This window comes from Pristis pectinata, chromosome 9 (genome assembly GCF_009764475.1).
Source record: "Pristis pectinata isolate sPriPec2 chromosome 9, sPriPec2.1.pri, whole genome shotgun sequence".
In the NCBI taxonomy this organism is placed as follows: Eukaryota; Metazoa; Chordata; class Chondrichthyes; order Rhinopristiformes; family Pristidae; genus Pristis; species Pristis pectinata.
Window position 1 is genome coordinate 77,224,447 of NC_067413.1, and position 17,111 is coordinate 77,241,557.

The 17,111-nt window shown below is 40.1% G+C and overlaps 1 protein-coding gene across 1 annotated transcript in view; it reads right to left on the bottom strand.

Moving 5' to 3' along the window:
- The window catches only part of LOC127574057 (gamma-glutamyl hydrolase-like), a 29,744-nt gene extending 15,756 nt beyond the window's left edge, over positions 1-13,988 (bottom strand). Inside the window, exons 1-5 of the mRNA XM_052022668.1 lie at positions 13,497-13,988; positions 10,221-10,332; positions 8,658-8,708; positions 5,417-5,501; positions 12-150 (exon numbers count right to left, since the gene is read on the bottom strand). Coding sequence (XP_051878628.1) covers positions 12-150; positions 5,417-5,501; positions 8,658-8,708; positions 10,221-10,332; positions 13,497-13,629 — 520 coding nt within the window. The 5' untranslated portion in view covers positions 13,630-13,988. The remainder of the gene's footprint in view (positions 1-11; positions 151-5,416; positions 5,502-8,657; positions 8,709-10,220; positions 10,333-13,496) is intronic.
- Positions 13,989-17,111: the final 3,123 nt, after the last annotated feature.

The window sequence follows — 17,111 nt, forward strand, 5'->3', positions numbered from 1 at the left end:
CAATGTTTTACCTTTGCTGAATTTTAAAGGAAGAGGCAGGTTCTGGGTCTTTGTAGCAATCAGAAGTTTCTTTCCACTGGTAAGAACAGTCAACTCTTCAAATCCAAGACAAGTTCCCCAGACTGGGAAATAAGTCCCATTATCATTGGCCTATTTTAAAACGAAATCAGAAAAATTGCATTTACTGCCAGCCTTTGGCAGTAACAATCATATCAAGTACTAGTACAAGTAGGGCTTTGTATTCATAACTGATACTATACAACTTAGATTGACAGGTCTAAATCTGCTGCAGTTACTCCACTGCATTTACATTAGCAAACACAAATATTGCAGCAATATTTTGGTTGGTGGCTGCTATTTCTATCCTTTTTACCTTCTGCCTTCTTTCCAATTACTGTATTCTGAAGTTTAAGCAATATTACAGCCATACTCAAAAGTGATATGCCTTTTGAAATGACATTGTGCATGTTAATGATACATATAGCATCTTGCTCTGGAGTTGCTGCTTTTATTTTATCCCCATAGTAATCTTCCCTGGAATAGCACTTGTACTTTAAATCTTCCGTGTGTAATGGGCAGCACAATAATTGGTTTATTATTGTCACATGTACCAAGATACAGTGAAAAGCTTTATTTCGCATGCCATCCAGACAGATCATTCCAAACATAAAACAATATCCAGAACATAAGTACATCAAGGTAGTACAAAAAGAAAAATAACAACAGAATGCAGAATACAGAGTTACAGTTACAGAGAAAGTGCAGTGCACGTAGACAATAAAGTGCAAGGGCCATGATGAGGTAGATTGAGAGATCAAGAGTTCATCTTCATCATACAAGAGGTCCGTTAAAGAGTCTTATAACAGCAGGATAGAAGCTGGCCTTGAGTCTGGTGGTGCGTGTTTTCAAGCTTTTGTTTCTGCCCAATGGAAGGGGAATGTCTGGGGTGGGAGAGGTATTTGATTACGTTAGCTGCTTTCTCGATATAGTGGGAAGCGTAGATAAGAGTCAACGGAGGGAAGGCTGGCTAATCTCAGGATTGCTACCTGTGCCGCATGCTAGTCAGAGTAGGAATAGCAGAAGAGTTAGGATGATTATGTGGCTTGAGCAGTGGTGCAGGAGGGAGGGTTTCAGATTCCTGGGGCATTGGAACCAGTTCTAGGGGAGGTAGGACCAGCACAAATTGGATGGTCTACTCCTAGGCAGGACCAGGATCAATGTCCTAGGGGGATTGTTTGCTAATGCTGTTGGGGAGGGTTTAAACTACTATGACAGGGGGATGGGAATCCATGCAGAAAGAGAGGGAAGCAATGCAGAGACCAAAGCAAAAGTTAGAAAAGAGAAAAGTAAGAGTGGAGGACAGAAAAGCCAAATGCAAAAGACACAAAGATTACTAGATTCTAAAAGGACAATGACTGCAAGGACACTTTATCTGAATGCCCTTAGTATTTTAAACAAGGTCAGTGAACTTGTGGTGCAAATCAGTACAAAGGGGTAATGACTTAGTGGTCATTACAGAAACGTGGTTGCAGGGTGGAGATGATTGGGAATTAAAATATCGAAGGGTATCAGGTAGTATGGAAAGATACACAGGCAGGTAAGGGAGGTGGGATAGCGCTCATAATTAAGGATGAGATCAGGGTGATAGTGAGAGATGATACAAGATACAAGGAGCAGAACATTGAATCCATCTGGGTAGAGATTAGGAATAGTAAAGGGTGGGGGGGGGGGGGGGCGAAGAAAAAAAAATTCACTGGTGGGAGTTGTCTATAGGCCACCAAATAATAATATAGTGGCACAGGCAATACACCAAGAAATATCTGATGCATGAAAGAATGGAACAGCAGTTGTCATGGGGGAACTTTAACTTGCATATAGATTGGGCAAATCAAGTTGGTCAAGGCAGCCTTGAGGAGGACTTCATAGAATGCATCCGTGATAGCTTTCTTGAACAGCATGCTACCGAACCTACAAAGAAACATGCTATCTTAGATCTTCTTCTGTGCAATGACACAGGTAAAATTAACGATCTTGTAGTTAGGGATTCTCTTGGAAAGAGTGATCAAAGTATGATTGGATTTCTCACACAAATGGAGAGTGCAATAGTTCGATCTAAAACCAGTGTATTATGCCTAAGCAAGGGAGACTACAACAGAATGAGGGAGGAGTTGGCTAGCGTAGAGTAGCAACACAGGATATATGGTGGAACGGTTGAGGAACAGTGGAAGACTTTCAAGGAGAGTTTTCACAGTGCTCAACAAAAGTATATTCCAGTTAAAAGCAAGGACAGTAGGGGTGGGGAGAGCCAACCTTGGATAAATAAGGAAATAAAGGAAGGCATCAAACTAAAAACTCATGCATACAAAGTTGCCAAGAGTAGCGGGAAACTGGAAGATTGGGAAAACTTTAAAAAGCAACAAACAACCACTAAGCAAGCAATAAAGAAAGGGAAGATAGATTATGAAGGAAAACAAACACAACATATAAAAACAGATAGCAAAAATTTTTATAATTATATAAAGCAGAAAGGGTGGCTAAAGTGAATGTTGGCCTCTTGGAAGGCAAGAAGAGGGAATTAATATTGGGTGATGTGGAAATGGCCACGGCTTTGAACGAATATTTTGTGTTGGTCTTCACGGAGGTGGACACGTCTAACATGCCAAAGAGAGATGTTATGGATGCAATGGGAGGTGAGGACCTCGATACAATTGCTGTCACTAAAGAGGTAGTGTTGAGTAAACTAGGTGAGCCTAAAGGTAGATAAGTCCCCTGGGCATGATGGAATGCATCCCAGGGTACTGAAAGCAATGGCGGAAGTTATAATTTGTGACAATTTATTAAAATTCTCCGGATTCTGGGCAGGTCCCAGAGGATTAGAAGATAGCAAATGTCATGCCACTGTTTAAAAAAAGGATGTAGGCAAAAGGCAGGTAGCCTTGTAGGCCAGTTAGCTTAACGTCTGTAGTTGGGAAAATGCTTGAAGCCATCATTAAGGAAGGAATAGCAAGACATCTGGATAGAAGTGGCTCCATCAGACCGACACAGCATGGATTCAGGAAGGGCAGGTCCTGTTTGACAAACTTACTGGAGTTCTTTGAGGATGTAATGAGCATAGTGGATAGAAGGGAACAGGTAGTTGTTGTATACTTGGATTTCCAGAAGGCATTTGATAAGGTGCCACATAAAAGACTTATCCATAAGGATGCATGGAGTTGGTAGTAATGTATTAGCACGGATAGAGGATTGGTTAACCAATAGATGGCAGAGAGTTGGGATAAATGGGTGTTTCTCTGGTTGGCAATCAGTGGTGAGCAGAGTGCGGGTTCTGCAAAGGCTGGGCCTGCAACTGTTCATGATATACATTAACGATTTGGAAGAGGGGACAGAGTGTAGCATATCTCAGTTTACTGATGAGTGGAAAATGAGTGGAAAAGCAAATTGCGCAGAGGATGCGGAGAGTTTGCAGAAAGACATAGCTAGGTTATGCGAGTGGGCAAGGGTTTGGCAGATAGAGTACAATGTTGGTAAAAGCGAGGTCATCCACTTTGGAAGGAAAAGTAGAAGATCAGATTATTATTTAAATAGTGAAAGATTGCAGTACGCTGTTATGCAGAGGAACTTGGGAGTACTTGTGCATGAATCGCAATAGATTGGTTTGCAGGTGCAACAGGTTATCAAGAAGGCAAATGGAATGTTGGCCTTCATTGTTAGATGGATTGAATTGGTTGGCCTGGACAAGTTGGGCCAAAGGGCCATTTCCGGGCTGTTTTACTCTGGTGACTCTACTAGAGCCTCTCATTATTATTAGTGTCTTTCTACTACTCCTTCCATTGTCTCAATTTCCTTTAGAACTCACAGTATTCTAACTGTGGTCTAACTAATAATTAAGGTAATTTAAACATTACTGCATAAATTTCCAAACAAAAATAATTCACAGGATGAAAACATGGCTAACACCACCAACATTAATAGCCAATCTCTGACTATCTTTGAGGTGGTTGTAGCTGTCCTGCTGGTGAAGGTACTTGCACACTGCCTTTGGATAGCCAGTTGCAGGATTTAGAGCCAACAACAGTGAAGGAACAGCGATAAATTTCAGATGGTGTGCAACTTGGAGAGAAGCCTTTAAGTGGTCTCACTACTGTTCCCATATGTCTGTTGTCCTTCCCCTTCTTTGTTGGAGAAGTCTTGAGTTTAGAAGGTGCTATCAGAATAGCCTAGGTGTCTACATGCAATGCATAATAAATTATTCTTAATGGAGGTGTAACAGCACGGAAAGGACTGAGAAAGTTAAGGATGGTGGATGGGGTACCAATCAGACAAACTGCTTTTTCTTGGATGTCAATTGACTTGTGTGCTGTTGGAACTGCATGCATTCAGGCCATTGGATAGTACATTCCTAACATATCAGATGGCAGAAAGGCTTTTCAAAGTTAGGAAGCAAGACATTGCAGGACACCCAGCTTTTGCCCTGCTCTTGGAGATACAATATTTATGTGAGTGAATTAGCTCAGTCTCTGGTCAATGATGACCATCAAAATGTTAACTGGGAGGGATTTGAAGGAGGAGTGTCAAGGCCTGCAGTTGCTCATTACCTGATGAAGGTTACTTGCCACTGCCAGTCTGAATGTTGTTAAGGTTTTACTGCATGCAGGTATGGACTACTTCATTGTCTGAAGTGACTACGCAAGCATCAATGAGCATCCCCACTTATGATGGAAGGGCAGTCATCAATGAGCAGCTGAAATTGGCTGGGCCTGAATCCCTGACCTAAGGAATGCCTACAGTGATGTCTTGCAGCTGAGATGATTGACTTCTAAAAATTCTTAATAACCAGGGCAATCACTCCTATCTCACCACTGGAATTCTGCTCTTTGGTCCAAATTTGGGTCTGCTCACAAAGCTTTATATATTAGAACCCTTAAATGTCTCTGCTTCTCTACTTCATGTGAAATTTTACCATTTAGCTCCATGTATTCATTTTGGGGGCAGGTTAGGTAGAAAGGAATCATTCCAAGTATCACCAATAATCAGCCAAGTATCAACTCAATCTTTTAACCTCTTCTGAATTCACCTGAAGTTCTTTTAATGGTTAATCACACTCACTATTTTCTTTCTGTAAATCTGAATATCGTGCTACATTCAGATACAAAATGAGCAAAAACCAAGAAAAATGGGCCCAAAATTTAAGTTCAGAAAAATAATCTAACCAATATCTCAGTTTTCTCTCCTTCAAAGACTCCTATCCATATTGCCACACTTCCATTTATCATCTTATCTCCTATACAGAAGCTTATTTTTGAAAATACATAGGCACAATTGTCATTCCATTTGAACTGTGTGCAGAAAATAGCCTTTATACACACACAATATCTTCCATACTTGATAATTTTTTCTAACAAACAAATGTAATTACCTGTATTGCAAGATTATAAAACAAAGATGCAATCTTGGCATATTGTGATGTCTTAAGGTCTACTTGACCACCTGGAAAAAGCACCCTGAAAATAATCAGCACATGATATTATTAGTTTACAACAACATTTTGAAGCATATATTATAACAGCTGAGGAGCTGTGAGGGAAAACCACGTTGAACTGACTTGAGCTCTCATAAGGAATAATCCATTTGACTTTGTCCTCACCAATCCACCTGGCAAGATATACCTACTCTTTAAAGTGTTAGTAGGCACTTTGCACAGGCATTTTTCCAATTAAGACCCTTCCTCACACACAGGATGCCCACAGTTATATCATGTGCCATCATCACCAGGTTAACTGAATAGAATATCAGATTTAGCTTCTCTAAACTGGGCATCTAAAGGGTACAGTGGAACAGCAGCAGATTTATATACAATCATAATCTGTAACCACACGGCCAGTATTCCCAGTATTTCCTTAATTACTTTTATTAAGAGCATTTACATTAGTTCATTTTTTTTTTAAGATTAAGCAGAAGGTCCAGAGTCATGTGAAGGTTAAAATCCAACAATCTATGGGCAATGGAATAGTGCAGGAGATCCAGCAATTAGCCAATAATCATGGCCTGCATGGGTCCTTCTGTGCTATTGAGTCCAGTATAGTAGCCAGAGCGATGTCAAGTATCCTTTCAGGCTCTGGGAGGACACACTGCTGGCCAGAAAGAGATGCTAGGAACCAGGAACAAAGAGGCACACTGAAGGAAGGTCACATGATCAATACCAGGTCTGTAACAATGTGAGAGCAAAGCTGAGATAGCTTCACATCCCTCCGTGAACCATCTGGAGAACAGAACAAGCAAATGAGGATGTTGCGAAGGGAAGAGTCTGATAAATTGCAAAAGCTCTCCTTGTAACTAAGTCCATCTGCTCCAGGCAACATCCTGCTCAATCTCTTCTGCAATTTTTTCTAGCTCTAGCACGTCCTTTAAATATTGTGGTGACCAGCCTAATTGAAGTCTTGCACAGCTGCAACATGATGTTTCAACTCTTCTACTCAATACCCCCATCTATGAAGACAAGCAAGCTAAATTCCTTCTTTATTCACCTGTGCTGCCACTTTCAGGGAGCTATGATCTTGCACACAAAGATCCCTCTGTACGTCAACAATTCTATGGTCCCTACTGTTTACTACACATGTCTGGCCAGTATTAGACAACCCAAAATGCATTATGCCACACTAGTCTAGATTAAATTCCATCTTCCGCTGCTCTGCCCAACTTTCCAGCTGATCTACGTCCCTCTATATACTCAGGCAGCTTCCTTGAGATCAACAACTCCAACAACGTTTGTGTTGTCAGCAAACTTACTAATCAGACCGCAGACATTCTCATCCAAGTCATTTACATATACAACACACAATAAAGGTCCCAGCGCGGATCCCTGTGGTACACCATTGGTTACAGACTTCCAGTCAGAGAAACAATCCTCCACCACTACCTTCTGCAGCCTGTCACCAAGCCTATGTTGGATCCAGTTTCCAAAACACCTTGGATCCCATGAGTTCCAACCTTCTGGACCAGCCACTGTGTGGGACTTTGTCAAGAGCCTTGCTAAAGTCCATGTATACCACACCTACTGCCCGACCTTCATCAATTTTCTTAGCAACCTTCTCAAAAAAAAATCAATCAGATTTGTGAGGCAGGATTGCCCAAGCACAAAACCATGCTGACTCCTTCTAATCAGTCCCTGCCGTTCCAAGTGATCACACCTCACCAGTGGCTAATGGGCAGGCACGGCAGTCTAGTGGTTAGCATAATGCTTTACAGCACCAGCGACCCAGGTTCAATTCCGGCCAATGTCTGGAAGGAGTTTGTACGTTCTGTGTGGGTTTCCTCCAGGTGCTCCAGTTTCCTCCCACATTCCAAAGACGTACGGCTTAGGAAGTTGTGGGCATGCTATGTTGGTGCCAGATGCATGGCAACACTTGTGGGCTGCCCCCAGAATATTCTACGCAAAAGATACATTTCACTGTACATGTGACTAATAAAGATATTTTATCTTAAGGATGGTGCAAAATTCTCCATAAGACAACCAGCAACCTCCTCCCTTGCTTCCCATAACACCCAGGATAGACTTCATCAGGACCTGGGAATTTGTCCACCTTAATGTCCATCAGTATCTCTAACTCTTCCTCTTTCCTGATACATACATGTTCCAGACTATCAGTAGAAGATTTACCAATTTGTAGTTTTGCCTTACTTTCAAGTTTTGATTTAAACTAACTCAAGAGACTTGCCATGACTACAACAAGTCTATATGGTTGCAGATATACTGGTCATAAGTACAACACATGCATTGTAGTGTCCTGTTGATTGTAAGTTTTCTTCTACTAAAAATCAAAGAGTCTTAGAATCTGCATCAGTCTGACCTACTGCAGGATTCAAGAGGTGATTTGTCAATCTACTACAGTAGTAGAACAAACTGACAAACTTCATACTAAAATCCTGTTAACAGGTTTGGAACTTTCAAGTTTGACATTGCTTGCACAAAATTCTGAGACTTCCTGCCTTTTAAACAACTGACAGCCAGTGTCTCATTTGAAAACGACAGCAATAATAAATAAGATCTGGCTCACTTTGTTCCCAGAGTCTAGACATTCAAAACAGAATTGATTCCTCTTCATTTCAAAATTGCTTAATTTAAATCCATTGCTTTAATGCTTGTAAAAGCAACTGCTGTAGCTCAGAAATTGGTTCAAAATTGTCTAGCATCTTAAAAAGTGGAAGGGAGACTCATACTCAAGTACAACAATGACAAACCAGAATATTTTTTCATCCTTACCTAGGCAAATCCATGCAAATTAATTTACCAAACCTCTCAATAACTGTAGTTGATTTTTGTGTTTTTACATAAAGTAGTACCAAAGCTGGATGCTCTGTATTACATTCATTCACTACTCTTTTGCTAACAGCAATTTATTAATTGAACCTTACCCTATGCTTTTTCATTTTTTTTTAAAAAAGCACATTTATGGCAGATTGCAGACAAGACATGAAAAAGCCAAACTTTCTTACCTGTACTACATCAATGCACTCTGTACTGACACAAGGTAACTGCACTGAGTAATGAATTGACCTGTATGATCGGTTTATAAGACAAGCTTTTCACTGTACCTCGGTACAAGTGACAATAATAAACCAATACAAAAACAAAACTTATGGCTTAATAAAATACTCACCCATTTATAGAATAAAATATTTTCTGGTATTCAGTTTCGCTTAGGTTAATGCTACAGGAAAAGAGAAATATAAACATTACATTAACTTTTTTTATTTGGAAACAGTGCCTGCTGCTAAACAGCTTCATTGTAGAAAACTAAAATCTGAATTTTGTCACACTCAGGCTAAATATACTAAATAAACACAACTAAAGATGAGAATACTAGGCATCTGGTGAAGTGTTCATCACCACTCCAACTGAGTGGACACTATCACTGTGTTCAAATAACCAAAATGGTCATAGACTTCATTATAAACCAGCTTAAAGACACTTAAATAAATGTCACATTAACTTGAATCAGAAAAGGCCTTGGCCCTCAATGAGCAAGATTTGGAGAATTTATGTTCCCATTGAGTACAATTCCAGCCCCTTGCTCCCCCATTTCAATTTCATTATTCCCCATACTTTTAGCCTACTGACCCTGAAAATTTCAAGTTGATCCTGACTTCTTGACCAAAGGAGATCAACAAATGTAGTCAGAGAGATGCATTTCACTGTGTGTTTCGATGTACGTGACCAATAAAGATATCTTATCTACTAGCTCTTGTGATGTTGCTTAAATGATGCATGAATTTATGGAGAACATGACAACCCTATCACTTGAAAGGGGATTCCCAGTCTGGTGATTAAGAGGAAAAACATAATTTTGTTACTTTTATTTACATATTATTTTGATGTTCTTAATTATTTCTTAGTGGTTTCATGTATTTCTAATTAATTCTATTATGTTAAAGTATTTTTCATATTTTATTTACTTGCAGAAACCTTACTCCTCTTAATAGATTTTGAATACCAAGAATATATTCAGCCTCAAGATGGTAACATTCTTTGGCATCAAAGTACTAAAATATTTTTATTTAATCTCCAGAAATGCAATTAGTTTACAGGTCCCATTGATCTGCAAATGACATTGCATAACACATAAAAAAAAGGTAAATCTGGAATAGTACTTCAATTTAAATGGTACAGAAGAAATTGGAGGATCAGACATGGAAAGGAAAAACTTAGAAATTAATTGACATGATTTTAATCACACAAGGATTGATTAACTGCTGGATAAGTACCTAGGCTGAATAGCGGAGGAAATTGTTTAATGTTACATTGGGGAGACTATTGCATTTTTAGGTGTTGGAGCTATGATGGATTAAATGGCCTTCTTAATTAAAGACGGCCATTTAATACAGATTAAATGATCTTCTTAAATCAAGGTGATCAGTATCTGAGTGAGACAAATCATTGAGACCACGAAATATAAAGTTAATGCCAGAAAGATACACAACATAAACACGTTGAATGCAAACTGGACTAGGAGATCCTGGTCCGCAAAGTAAAAACAAGATGCAATGAGTATGGTGTAGCCTTAGAAAGACATCTTAAATATGTTTTTAAAACAAATACTAAAACAGTTGATTATGTGTTTAAACTTGGAAATTTCCATTTTCACAGATCTGCAATACAGTAGTTCCTCCTGTGCAATAAACAAAGCTCATACTGAGTAAAAAAAATGTAAATCCTCACTGACCTAATGGGTACAACTCTTGCTCCAGCAGATTCCAGGTATTTCACATATGATGCTGCAATGTAGCTATTGCCAAAGTTTGCAAAAGCACCAAATGTTTCCTGAGCCAGAACACCTGAAGCAAAACAAAAATATAAGCATCAATAAAACACTTATTAAATGCATTGGGAATGCAAAATGCCAAACGGTACAAATGCTGGAAAATTTAAAGCCAATAAGATGATGTTAGACACACACAGCAGAATAGACAGCATTTGAAAAAAAATTAACATTTCAGGTCAATGCCAGTGAAATATGAAATTCTAAATCTGGACTATTTTATACCAACTTTAACAATCAAATATTAAGTAATTCATTTCCACTAGATCAAATGAGTCTAAGACAAGTCATTCACAGAGTCTTTAAAGATCATCACAGCTGAATACTGATCCACAGCACTCACTAGGAATTTATCCCAATTGGAAAGAGGGATTCCATAAGAAAGAGGCATAATCTGTGGTTAGCAAAGGAGGTTAAGGATAATGTTAAATTGAAAAGTAGGGCACACAAAGTTGCCAGGGCTAGTGGTCGGTCAGAGAATTGGGAAGCTTTTAGGATCCAGCAATGAATAACTAAAAACCTTTTAAGAAGGGTGAAAACTGATTTTGAGAGAAAACTTGCACATAACATGAAAACAAATAGTAAGAGTTTATACGGATATATAAATAGAAAAAGGCAACTAAGGTAATTTTGGGCCTTTGGAAAACAAGGCTGATGAATTAATAACAGGAAACAAAGAAGTGTCAAATAAGTTAAATCAATTTTTTTTTGCATGCCTTCACCATGGAGGACACTGCAAATATCAGTGATAACGGGTAGGCTAAATTCAAATACTGAGGAACTTGTAAAAATCCCCCAATTGCAAAGGATAAATTATTAGAGAATGTCACAGGGCTAAAAGTGGACAAATCGCCAGGACTCAGTGGCCTACAACAAGAGTTTTAAAGGAAGTGGGTGCAGAGACAGCGGACCTATCAGTGGAATCTTTCAAAAACTCGTTAAATTTTGGGAGGGTACCAAAAGATTGGAAAATAGCCAATATAACTCCCTTCTTCAGAAAGGGAGGAAAGACAGAAGGCAGGGAACTGTAGGCTAGTTAGTTTAACATCCAGTTTGGGCAAGACACTCAAGTCAATAATCAGAGAGGAAATAACTAATCACTTAGGAAAACTGAATATAATCAAACCTAGTCAACATGGTTTTATGAAAGGCAAATCATGTTGGACAAACTTGCTCAAATTCCATGAAGAAGTGACAGGAGAGAGTTTATAGAGGGGAACCTGTAGATGCAGTGCATTTAGATTTCCAAAAGGCATTTGACAAGGTGTCACATAAGAAGCTGGTGTATAAATTAAGAGCCTAAGGTATTGGAGGAAGTGCATTAGCATGGATTGAAAACTGGTTGACACATAGAAAACAGAGTTGGAATAAATGGGTCCTTTTCAGACTGAAGGGATGCAGCTAATGGAGTACCACAGGGATCTGTTCTTGACCTTCCATTGTTTACTATTTACATTAATGATCTGGAGGAGGGAACGAAATGTAAGGTTTCCAATTTTGCTGATGATATGAAAATAGATGGAAGGGCATGCTGTGACAAGGAAGACATTGTGATTCTACAAAAAGATATACATAGATTGAATGATTGTGCAACAACCTAAAAAATAGCTTTAATATTGTTAAGTGCGAGGTCATGCACTTCGGTAAGAGGAATCAAAGATTATTTTCTAATGGAGAGAAATGGCAAATGAGTAAGTTCAAAGAGATCTAGGTGTTCTGGTGCATTAGTCACAAAAAATTGGCAGGCAGGTTCAACAACTGGTTAAGGCAAATTACACGTTGCCCTTTGTCGCAAAGGGGTTAATGTTTTAAGAATAGGAAGGTTTTGTTACAGTTGCCTATGGATCACTGTTGCATATGGATTACAAAGTCTGTAAAAGTCATCACCAATTGAATCAAGTCTGTTCTGGGACAGGAGTGAGCCACCCAGACCAAGTCTGCACCATACTCAACAGAAAAATCTCTGACAGTCTTGCACTATCACTTACATGCAGGACAGGGGATTGGACACTTGCTTGGTCAGCTTGGATCAGGAGAATGCCATTAACAGAATATTGCATGATGGACATGCTCTCCAAAACGGGCTTTGGGTAAGAACCAGGAATTGGAACCAACTGCACTACACAGACATCAGTAGTGCAGTCCAAATTAACAGGTGGGATACAGAAAGATTCCCCATCAAGTTTGGAAACAGGCAAGGATGCCTACTCTCCCATCTTGTCTGTGTGTTGCACTGAACCTTTCGCTGAACCCATCAGGTAGGATGGGAGTATAAGAGGGATGATGATGATGCCAGGCAGTGGGGCCACTCAGAACAAAGCCTCCCTCTACATGTATAGCATCACTGGCTTCTGAAATTTCTTCCAGTGCAACGAATGCATATGCAAATGCTGCCAACCAGCATAGTCCAGGGGGCATGTGCCGAGGGACTCACTGAAGCTTGGTGCAGCCACCACAAAGGCTTTGTGAGGAAGGACTGCAGTCTAAGGTTCTGACAGCACCAGGCCCTGAGGGTCTAGGTCCTGTGAAAGTCTCACAAACACTTGATGGGTGTATTGTTCAGAGGCCACACAAGTAGCATTGATGCCTTGTAAATAGAATGTATTGATTTTGTGACATTGTTTACATAAAGACGTGCTAATGTATGGTGTTCTTTGTACATATTTTTATGGATTAAAAAAAAAGATACAAGAGACTGCAGATGCTGGAATCTGGTGCAAAAAAAATCAAACGGCTGGAGGAACTCAACGAGTCACGCAGCATGTGCGGAGGGAAATGGGACAGTTCACGTTATGGGTCGCCAGTCCTTCCACATCCATTTCCTCCCACAGATGTCGCCTTACCCACTGAGTTCCTCCAGCAGTTTTTTTTCGGATAAGGGTCATTTTTGAAATTTACCAAAAAAATCATATTGTAGGCATTCCCCGCGGTGGCAGATAGAGCAGGTAACCGCATCGATAGGCTGTAAACTTTGGCAGAAACCGAGTTGGCAGTGGCACTGGTAGTGAGACACTCGAGAAAAAAAAGACACAAATATTTTTGAAAAAATCCGATAGCACCCTTAGAGCTGTCGATATTGTCGAGGAAGGCCGAAATGATACGTGCTATACCAGAAAAAAAACACTACCAGTCATTTCTACCGCGAGCAATGCCCTGTCGTGAATAACTCGCCTTCCTTACCTATTATGGGTCGCTGGTTGAGCGGGGCAGCTGAGGACGGCTGGCTGAATGGGGCAGCTGAAAGTCCCTGCCAGTGTAGAGCCACGGAGACGCACAGCAGCAGGACAATGACGCGCGGCTGGAGAATCTCCATTCTCCCTTTATGGAAATTACCGACACAACTTCAGGGCTGCTGCGACAAATCTTTCAATAAACCAGATTCACGGCGACTGAATTCCTGCAGCCTAATGCCTGCTCAGACTTCTCGCTCTATGGAGTTTGTACCAGCTATTCCCTACTTCCGTCCCGCACGAACTGCCCATTCAGCATTCGAGATTCAACGTCAAAGCGAGATTAAATCGGTCACATGCTCAGAAAACAAAAATGTTGCAACATGTCCCATTCAACTCGCCCCATTCATACCGCACTGACTGGTTGGTAGCATCCAAATCTCCTCTTCTAATAGGCCTGCAAATGTTTTTTTTCAGCTACATGTCCGGCTCTCATTCGAACACTGTAGCTCAAGCTGCCTTCACTTTTATAAATAAAAGCAGCAAATGCTGGAAGCACTCAGTAGGTCAGGCAGCGTCGGTGGAAAGAGAAACAAAATTACCTTTCATGTTGAAGACCCTTTTGTCGCCATTCTCTTTTTTTCTGATTTCTTATGTCCTCATGTTTTTTTTAAATTCTGCTTCCCCTGGACTACGTTCCAGACCCTGAGCACTGGCTGTTCTTTTGCCAGTCACCATGATTCCATGTCCCCTCGTCCTTGAACTCTTTCACCCACAGCGTTCACCTGTTCTATATGTTGATAATATTATGGAAGATCTCCTCACAACGTCCTCTGCTCCAAGAGAACCGCAACTTCACCGATCTATCTACATAATCATAGGCCCTCATTGCACTTACGCTTTTACTAAGCATTTTCTGCCTCCTCTCTTTTACATCCTTCCTAAAATGCACTGTCAGAACTGGACACAATAAGCTAATCTATGTTTTATAAAGGTCCATGGTAAATTCATTGCTCTTGTACTATGTGTAAAGGTCCGGATCCCATATGCCTTTTTTGGACACCACTTCAACCTGTCCTGACACCAGATCTGTTCTTGTAGCCCTTTTAGAATTGTGGCCCATGGTATATAATGCCTCTTCTCATTCATCCAACTTAACGATAACATTTGTTATTGCTCAGCATTAAATTTCATTTGCCACCTATCACCCATTCCATCAGCCTGTCCATATCTACCTGGATGCTATTACTACCCTCTTCACAGTAGACTATGACTCCATGTTTTGTGTCATCTACAAATTCACAAATAGTGCCCTGTACATCCAGGTCCAAGTCACTGATATATGAATACTGTGGTTCTCAAATTGATGCTGGGGAACTCCACAAACACTTCCTTACAATATGCAAAACAACTTTTCACAATCACTGTTTCCCGTTATAGTAAAACATTGATCATCCACTATCAGACTATTAGGAAATCCGGATGGTTAAGAATCAGGATCCATGGAAACTCAACAGGGCCATGGTTACTCTCTCCCTTTCAACTCACCGGTGCCCTGGTTCCTGCACATTCCTTCAACTCACTGGGGCGCTGTTTCCTGCACTATCGGGTTCATTGGAAAATTCATTATATTACTGTGTAACGTCAAAAAATTGTGAATTAAAAGTGTGTTGGGTATTAATGGGAATGACATCCAATATTTTGGAAACTCTACCACTCTTGCACTACCAAAGTATCAAACATCCTGATTATCAGAGTTTTACTGTATGTAGCCAATTTTCCATCTGTGCTCCAGAGATGCTTTTATTCTAGAGCAATGATGACAAGCTTATCATCTTAGAAGTCCATATATGCCACATCACCATATTTCCCTCATCAACCCTCTACTGATTCATTAAAAAAGTTATCAAAGTAGTTAGACATGATTTGCCATGCTGGCTTTCTCTGATCAAACTGACCTTATCCAAGTAATTATTAATTCTGTCCGCGATTGTTTCTAGATCTTCCCAACAACCTTGGTTAAACCAACTGGTCTCTGATTACTGGGTTTATCCCAACACCTATTTTTCAAACAGTCATGTAACATTTCCACTTTTCTATGCCCCAAGCAACTCCACTGAGTCTATGTGAATGGAAGATTATGGCCAGCCCCTCTGTAGTTTCCTCCCTTCTATCCTTCAGTAACTATGATACATCCTATTTGAATCAGGTGATTTATCCACTTTAAGCATTGCTAGCCTTTGCAGTACCTTTGTCAATTCTTTTAGCCTATCGAGAACGCCATCTTTCTTTGCTGAGGCTCCAGCAGCATCTTCTTTGATAAAGAATTGTGTACTACTTAGCATGTCAGCTATCCCTTCTGCCAGCATTAGTAAATTTCCTTTTTGGTCTTTACACAGCCCCATCTTTCCGTAATCTTTCTGTGGAAAGCTTGTTTCTCACTTTTTAATAATGTGGCATCTGATATACAGTATGTAGTTTCTCTGCCCTATTTTGCTTTATCAATTTGGTCATCCAGGGAGCTCTGGCTTTAATTCACTATCTTTTTTTCTCATAGGAATGTACCTGAGCTATAGCTGAAAACCTCCACCTGGACTGCCTCACGTTGTTTGATTACGAGTTTTCTTACCAGGCTCCGATTCCAATTTACTCAGGCCTGATCTGTTCTCCTTCCATAGCAATTAGCCCTTCTCCTCTGACTTTTCTTTCACTTTGGAGCTGACTATATTGTTTTTCAATCTATTCCAAACTTATGATATTATGATCGCTGTTTCCTAAATCTTCCCCAACTGATACTTGCTCCACTTGGCTTTGCTCATTTCTTAGGACCAGCAATGCTGCCACCACCACCCCCCACCCCGGGCTTCTGTGAAAACATAATGATTGAGAAAATTAACTTGAACACATTCCAAGGGACAGCTTCCTCTTTGCCCCTTTGTCCATATTTGGATAGGTGAAGTCACCAATTATCACATTCCAGGGTTTTTGTGCATTTTCCGCAAATGTGCTCCTCAATATTCTTCCTACTAGTTTGCCATTTATAGAATAGTACCAGTGGTGTTAACACACCTTTTACTGTTTCCTAATTCTGAACTGATGGATTCTGTCTTTGATCAATCCAAACATTTTCTTTCTCTCTCCATAATCATTACTTCCATTCTCCCTACTTTTTTTTCCCTTCCCTATTTCTTCTAAACACTTTGTATCAACATTGGTTCCAGCTCTGCTGAAGTGCAATCAGTCTGATCTGTGCAGTCCTATCTTCCCCAGAATTGGTCCAAATGCTCCAAGAGTCTAAAGTTCTCTGTTCTGCGCCATTTCTTCTACTATACATTAACTAATGCTATATTTTGCTGTTCATTAGCTTGTGGGCCAGGGAGTAAATGATACATTGCCATCTTTGAAGTCCTACTTTTTAATCCCTTTCTTAATTCCTTATTATTTGCTACAGGACCGTCCTTTTTTTCTTCACATACCATTGATATTGATGTGGATGCCTGGCCTCTCCCTCCAGAATTTTCTGCAGTGATATCTTTAACCTCATTTTGAGGGAGACAAGTCATCCTGGCAACCACAGAAATGCTTGTCTGCTCTAACTAAAGAATCCCCTGTGACTATTGCTCTC